The sequence below is a fragment of the Anneissia japonica genome, unplaced genomic scaffold (genome assembly GCF_011630105.1).
Source record: "Anneissia japonica isolate Jap-2015-1 unplaced genomic scaffold, ASM1163010v1 scaffold18742_len73605_cov171, whole genome shotgun sequence".
NCBI lineage: Eukaryota > Metazoa > Echinodermata > Crinoidea > Comatulida > Comatulidae > Anneissia > Anneissia japonica.
Window position 1 is genome coordinate 1 of NW_022719834.1, and position 8,737 is coordinate 8,737.

An 8,737-nucleotide genomic window follows, 5' to 3' on the forward strand; every position below is an offset into this window, starting at 1 on the left:
AAAAAATTGCCCAAGCTCTAAGAATGGGGATTTTTTTTCTGAGACACTATATGATATACTGATTCTGAAAAACCAAAAATAAATTTTCCTTTACTTTTTTCCCGCTAATTTCCTACTGCACCCAGGCTATAATATTTACAACCTCTAACCAACGTCGGCCAAACGGTTGTAACCAACCTCCATAATATATATAATTATTATGTATTATTATAGACGTTGTCGCAACATCACAGTACTCTGTTGGCCCGACATCGGTAAACGTTTGAAATTTACAACTTCTAACCAACGTCGGCCCAACTGTTGTCACCAACCTCCACTAACGTTTACCGACGTCGGGCCAACAAAGTACTGTGACGTTGGACAAGGTCTGTTATCACATCCTAATATTTACAACCTCTAACCAACGTCGGGCCAACGGTTTTAACCAACCACCATTTCAAACGTTTACCGACGTCGGGCCAACAACGTACTGTGACCATAAGCGTAGATCCCGGGGGGATGGGGATATATCCCCCCAATATTTGACAAGGGGATGGTCCGTTGTATCATCCCCCCCCCCAATATTTTGACTATGTATGGGATAAAATGGAGATTTACACACTTCAAAAGACTGTCACAGAAATAATTTGCACTGTCTTTTGCGCTTACAAGGATGAAAATTAGCATAATGTATTAATGTTTTATTTATTTTATCTGGTACCAATCTAAACTCTTCTTTCCTTAGATGTTAGATGTGCTTGCAAAGAGAGCCACAGGTGTGTACTACGACAGTAATGTTATGTCAATTCCAAGAATGTTTAAGGTTATATCGGTTGATGAGGAATTTATCGATTAAACCTATAATAGCAAATTGCATCAATTTATTTTGCAAAAACAAGGTTTCCAGCTTCATAGGGGGGCACATCCCCTGTCCGGACAAGGGCACACATTGGCGCTAACACCAGGCGCGTAACAGGGGTCTTGGGTCAGAGTGGGTATTTATTTTCCCGGTTAGTAATTTACCATACCAACCAATTTATTTACTTTCTTCATTATATTTTAATCAAGAATATTCGAGAATAATTATTTATAAATGATAGCCATTATTATATAAATATGTTAAATAAAGAATTAATAGAAATAATTTAACTTATTAATAAATTTACACTTTGCGCCTCATACTATACATACTACTGCTAGGGTGTAACTAGACAAATGAAACATTACAGAAAATTACTACGGTATTATTAGTAGCAGAATCGAAACATGAATGGTACTTTCAATATACAAATACTGTAAAATAATACAATATATACCAGTATCGTAAATATAAAACATCGTTTCTTTTAGTATCTGTATGACGACGATATCGACACTTGCGGCTGTGGGAATGATGCCACTGTGTTTATGGATTTACAGCAGAAGTTGGACGGATGAATCCGCTGCCATCCCCTATATCAGTATCATCACCTCCCTGGCTCTAATCTTAGTTCCTATTGTTGTTGGAATGCTTATCCGACATTATAAAGAACGGTGGTCAAGAATCATAACCCCGGTGAGTTTTGGAAAGACGTTTAATTGAGCATTGTATACGGCCCATCCCTTGTAAAAAGGCGCAGTACAGTTTTTTTTTTTATTATGATTACAATGGTTGTTATAGTTATTATTTCATTCAGTCATCGCGAGTGCAAAAATCAGATATAGGCGGCAACATTCAGGGCGGATTTAGGGGGGGGGCGCCCCCCCCCCCCCTAAAAAGAAAAGAGAAAGAAAAAGAAAAAAATGATAGCCCAGAACGCTTCAAATGTTATTTTCGGGCGTCTAGAACACACAAATTTCGCGGGGCATGCCCCCGGACATTGTTGTCTCGATCGGCCCAAATTTCGGCCCCCCCCCCCCCCCTCTTTTGGACATCTCTGGATCCGCCCCTGACATTCATATTTTGTTTTGTCTTTTAGAGCCCCTCGCCTCGACTACATGCCTATTGCTGCCAACCTTTTACAATCTTGGTCACAGTATAACGGTTCAGTTTTCCCCTTCCAAAAATAAACTCATGAACATAAACTTCTGTAAATCCAATCATTTCTTCCACCCTAATTCTCTCTATGGCTCGTTTCTTTGAATCCGTCTCTGAAATTAAAAACTTGGGAATACAATCACCAATAATTTTAAAGGCATAAACATCTTCAATTAGTATATAAATCGGTCCTTAGAAAACGTTCAATATTTAAATTCTTAAAAACTCTTCCTCCTCTACTGTTATCACATATTCAACCTACACTGAACCAAGCTTGTCGATCCACCTGCTTCTTCCAATAACTACATTATCCTCTGTAGATACAATAATAATTCGTTTTGAATCTAGGCATAAATTCTTCATCGTTCGTTTTCTTCCATAAATTGTCCAGAACCTAGATCACCCTTTACACGTCGCTCATGCTCTACATTGCGTCATTCTCGCCTTCTTCCTTTCTTAGTCTCTCTTACGAACTGTCCATGGATCTAACATCACTCCTTCATACATTAGGACTGCTATTATTTTTTTTTTCGGATTAGTTTAACTAATTAGTTTAACTTGCTTCTTATTTTAAATGTTATTTTGATTGTTGTGATTGTAAATTTTCGATTGCGGATAATTGCTCTCGGTGGCTCAAGTAGCATTAAATATTTGAATGAATGAATGTATTTTGTTTTACCTTGTATTGGAATCTTATGCATATATTTATTTAATTCTCAGGTTGGTAGCGTAGTGGGTATGTTTGCTATTGCAGTCAACCTTATCCTCAATGGTTTGATCAACCCTAAAATGTTCCTGGTACCCTGGAATGTTTGGTTCTCAGCAGCGATAATGCCAGTGATTGCGTTCTTTCTCGGTTACATCGCCGCGTACCTGTTACGCCAGTCACGAAAAAAATGCCGCACAATTGCTTTGGAAACCGGTTGCCAGAATGTTCCCTTGGCGTTAACCCTTATTGCTCTCTCTTACGCTGACAGCGAGGATTTTTTGGAAATTTTGATTTTTCCGTCCTTGTTTGCCCCATTGTTTCTTATTGATTACAGTCTTTGCGTGTTGGTTTTCAAAATTATCGATAAAAATATGCAACCCGATGGTGATGGCGCGGAAGCTGTTACCGATCAACCAGCAAATGATATTTGCAACAAGAAGGACGTTAGTTTTAAAGTGTTAAGTCAAGAACCTTGTTGAGATATACGCTCCGCGGCTGCATTGTGTTTTATTCATAAATAGGCTTACAAAGCTTAACGTAAGTTAGATTTCGTAGTTTATTAACATATATTAATTTTGAATTCGTATAGTTTCTTTTTTAAAAATGAAAAATGTTATCAATACCGCGAAATGCGGCTGATTTCCGATAGTTCCGTTAACAACTGCAATACAAATAATGTCGAAGGACTTCTGTTATAGTTTGTTGACTATAAGTATGTGGGTTTAGTCATAGGCAAATAATACAACATAGGCCTACTGTGTATTTGACGCTGACAACGTGACCGTGTATTATTCGCCCTGCGCCAGCATGCTGCAATCAGTAGACTAGTGACATCATGGAGGTATTGTTGAGAAGGAGATCACTCGGCAAAGCTACGCGCACACAGCGCTATGCAAATGAACCAAGATCAAAGTTACCGCAGCGCGTAAAGAACGTTTGCGCGATGCCTTTGAAGTCCCATGTGTTCCCCGCCATCAAATTTTCAGCAGGCATAATTGACAAAAAAAATTAACATGACGAAATGGAGAGCACCTTCTTTTCGTCAAAGGGATCTGTTGCCGAGTGATCTCCTTCTCAATAATACCTCCATGGTGACATCTCCCTTTCTTTAAAAATTTAAGAAGTCACGATTATTATTTCTTTATTAAGATGATATAGCATTTGAAATAAAGTATATATGTGGATGAATTAAAGTTAAACATTATGTATTTTTTTGTTAAGTTGTCTTATGTAATTTATTGTTATTTAGGCGTCAAACAGTATATTAAACTAATGATGTTATGAAATTATATAAGTAGGCCTATGTTTGATTTATCAGTTAAAGTAATTAAATGATATATATAAAATAAAACTTTAACATTAACAATTAATTCTATGAACTACAGTTTAACAACAATTACAGAATGAGAATTATTATTTTTATTTTTATATTTTTTTATGTACATTTTTATGTAATTTGTAAATATTCTGTCTTGATTTGTAAATACGTATTTGAATATTTTTGTGCAGTTTTATAATTTGTAATTTTAGCCTATATATTTTTTGTAAATGCAATGATTTTAGCCTTTAGCTACTTTTTGTATTATTCTTATACTAGAATAAAATAAAATAAATAAAATTTGATCCAACAATTTCCAAACCCACACGAATAACAGGTACGACTACTACTCTCACTGACCATATTTATACAAATAATATTAATGTTTTAATTTTCTCTTGAATTTTACTTTGTGATTTATCAGATCATTTTCGCATATTACAAATAAATGACGACAATAACTTTCAAAACATTAAACGCGCTCAATCTAATTAATTTTCTATTAATAACACTCAGACTGTTTTTGTAATGAACTTGAAAAAATGAAAAATGAAAATTTATGAATGTAATCATTCCTTTATTTCTGATGTATTATTTTTTAATTTTATAAAATTCATAGCAAACATCTTGTTTATAATACACCTAAATTTTAAAATAAAGAACTTGAACAACCTTAGATGTCACAGGGGCTTTTAAAAGTACAGTAATAAAAGAAAATATCGACTTTATTAACAATATATTAAAACTCGGGATCCTAATTTTAAAAAGTCAATACACTACATAGTGTACACTTCTCGCATACTTAAAATAATTGATCCACATATCATCAATCAACTCACTTTTTCTACCAGCTGTTCGTTTAACTCCGGCTCATTCCCAATTCTGATAAAAATTGCCGAAGTCATCTCTATTTTCAATATGGATTACGCCAGAAACATTATATCTCATGCAATTCTCGACCTTGTTAATAATATAATTTCATCTTTTGAGCAAAAAAATAATGTTTACTTTCTGTTTTTATTGACTTATCTAAAGCATTTGATGTTATTAATCACAATATTTTAATTCGTAAATTATTTAATTACGGTACGGTATAAGAGGTGTTCCTTTAAACTGGTTCACTAGTTACTTATCAAATCGTAAACAGTTTGTTGCTTTAGGTTCTTGTCGGTCGTCAGAGATGGATGTAACATAGTACCGGTACCACAAGGATCTATCCTTGAGCCCTTATTATTTTTAATTTTCGTTAACGATCTTTATTCTGCTAGTGATACTAGATGTTATATCCTTTGCTGAATACTACAATCTTGTTTTCTCACTCTGATATCAATGTTTTGTTTAGTGCACTTAATAGTGAACTCATTAAAGTTGCTGATTGGTTCACCTCAAACATATTACTAATAAATACCTAAAAACCCCAACTATATATTATTTCATAAACGTCAAAACTTTAATAAATTTGCAGATGTACATGTTAATTTAAATAATTCAAATATTGAATGTATTGCAAGTACTTTATTTTTGAGTTTTTATATTCCAGAAAATTTGAGGTGGTCCTGTCATCAACAACATGTTGCTAAAATTAGTATTATTTGTAAACTAAGATATTATACTTTTCCCACTTATATCCTTGTTTCGTTATACAATAGCCTACCCTCACTCAGCCACACTTTATTGTAATTTAATTTGGGCTGCTGATTATCCATCTAATTTAAAAACGATCCTAACATTAACTAAACTCGCTCCATTTCGTAATCAATATAAATCACATAGTGATAATCTTCGCAGTACTTTGAAACCGGTTTCACTTCATATCCCATTTGTTAAACTCACGACTTCTCAACATTCATTTCCGTTTCTGGTCACATTATGGAATGGCAGGCGTGTCGGAAGCAATATTTATTGGTCCGGCCAGATCCGTCGATACCCACACCCCACCCACTCCCCCCCCCCTAACTGGGAGATTTTAAATGCGCGACTACTGTTGGCTGGCATGGGGGCCCAGGCCCTCTCTGGGGTCTAGAGGCGGAGCCCCGGTGGGGGTCCAGGGGCGTGTGACCCTGACGACGATCTGAGCATTTTTAAGCGATTTTTAAAACGATTTCAGGAGTGTTTGTTGACAATACCGGGTACGGTAAATAAACAAAAATATTTTTAATGTACATTATGTTTAATTTGAACTATATAAAAAAACATTTCATTACAAAACAAACAAAAAATGAGGCATACTGATCAATTGTTAGTTACGCGTCGGTGAATTAAGTATTTCAATTTATAAAGCGCTTTTCAATCAAACCAATTTCTTCTATTTTTTAATTCATGATAATAGACCTTTCCGCTAAGCCCCGCCCCTTGGATATTGTTGCTAAGGTCCCACAAGACGATAATGTTAAAACATACGCGAACACGTGCGTTTGTGGGACAACACGTGTGTTTGTGAGACGCACGCGTATCCCTAGCGCTGTTCTGATTAGTCAGTTGATAAGTTTGATTGACACTCCGGAAAGGTTTGTTATCACGCATAGACCAGCGCTAAATACGTGACACATTTATGATCACGCGTGTTTTCCTGCAAAATGGTGTTTCAACCAAAACCACATGCGGTACTGTCCCGCACGATGCGAAAAGATTGGTAACGTATTTAAAGCTCTTCTCTTAGGTTTGACAAATAACGTAAAAAATAGATTATTTCAAGGTTTCTTTATTGCAATTTTGCAGTCTCTCCTGAGACTTCCATATCACTGATAAATGGAATGTAAACTGATCATTGTGGGTGTGATAGGTTATTATGGCCTGTAATTAAATATTAACAATAATAACGAGATGCTTCTTTGTTAAACAAACACACGAGTAGGCCTACAAAATTTATGCAATACAATATTTAAAAAATGTCGATGTTTGTACACGAGATTCCGGATATAATATATGTCCCTGGTTCTTAATTAATTTGCTTAATGTGCCAAATTATAGAGTTGATCTGACGGGCCAAATATAATCTCAGCCGAGTTGAAAGCAATAGTTTTACATCTGGGTGAACTCCTTCCGCTAAGATAGGTCTATTTGCAATTTGAAATTACAGGAACCTTCTACTAGGCCTACACCAGTGGTCATGACCCAATTGGGTAGCGGGAAATTTCTGTGTAGACCTGTCATCAGTTTAACAGTCGTTAGTCAAAATACAAGCAGTTTTCCGAAGTTCACAGTACGCATGTAATACTGTACTAGCGAAATGTAATTTTATGAGCATTGTCTATTGAAACACTAACTTTTTATTCCCTGTAAAGTTAAAATGCTATTAACGAATCTCAATGAACATTTACAGAGATCGAACTTGGCGGCACAAATGTCGGGGTGATGCTAATACTGTATGAATTGAAGAAAAAAAGCTATTGAGGAAACACAATGCTCAGAACAAAACAGAGACAGAACTTGGCGTCATATATGACTTGAATTATATGCAGGACAATCGAAATGTATTTTTATAAACACTATTCTTTGGTTCATTAGCTGTTTATTATCAAGTAAAATAAAGTAGACTTACGAATAGACGATAAAACCCAATACGCCATAGCGCCTAGATGTTATTAACATTAGGCGTTATATAGATATTGATTATACCGTAGACGTATTGCAATAACCTAAATTTAGCTGTGTTTACCTCTAGATTAACAATGGGCTTCTTCTACCATGAGTCTCAAATCATGCATGAGGACCCTAAAATGTTAACATGTCTATGATAAATTTTTTACTTCCACTGGGCTGCTATATTAAATTTAGAACAGCTAAAATTATACCAATCTCGGGAGTTTTACTAATAGTTTTGTTTACAGGGTTTAGAACAGGACAACGAAAAGTACGGTACGGTATCCAGTGCTTAATTTTTGGCGCAATTTATTCTATTTATTGCCTACTGTATATCATCCTGCTAAATTCAAACCACCCCGTGCACATTACCCAGGGATTTAATTTTTCTCTATTGAAAATGTATTTATCGAAATTTTTATATTATGTTTTAAATATATATTTTTTTTCATTACTTTGTTTTTCTTTACGGGCCAAATTAAATTGCCTAGTGGACCGCTTATTGAGGACCAGGGATATATGTATAATATGCAATGAAATGAATGTTACACAAGGTACGGTATATTACATTATGTTTACACGCATTAAAAAAAAAATGAATATTTTGTCATGCTCTGGATGAGCATTAAGAATTTTATCAAGTTGCCTAAATGCTATGTTTGTGGTAGGTCTTTACTGAATCATTTCTTAGCAGATGATAAAAAAACGTTTAATCGTTTAGTTTCGATTTCGATTTAGTACATATCATATTCATAGTCACATGTATGGACAATAGAAAATTAAAAGTATGTCTAAAAGAATAAATGAAAATATGAAAATGAGACGTAAAGAATTAATTGAAGCATTCTTTAATTAGGCAATCCTTAAGTAGCTTCTATTATTTTTGCAAATAAATGATATGTGACGAACAGCAAAAATTAATTAAATACGTATATCAGAATGTAATTTAAATCCGTCTAGCGTATATAGATTGTTGCTCTTTAAATTTGAATATGAGCGAGCCCTATACATCTTATGTTATTAATTTGATTATTATTATTTATAAATATTAAAATAGTATAGGTCAGTTGGCCGCAATATATAAACTGTGCTTTGCTGTAAATGTTATAAATTGTAAGTGTTAAATGATATA

The 8,737-nt window shown here is 34.6% G+C and overlaps 1 protein-coding gene across 1 annotated transcript; it reads left to right on the forward strand.

Moving 5' to 3' along the window:
• Positions 1-1,321: 1,321 nt before the first annotated feature.
• LOC117111074 (ileal sodium/bile acid cotransporter-like) lies at positions 1,322-3,676 on the forward strand (the record flags this gene model as incomplete). Its single annotated transcript, XM_033253959.1, has 2 exons — positions 1,322-1,534; positions 2,717-3,676. Coding segments are annotated over 2 exons (681 nt in total), but the record flags the coding sequence as incomplete, so codon positions are not given.
• Positions 3,677-8,737: the final 5,061 nt, after the last annotated feature.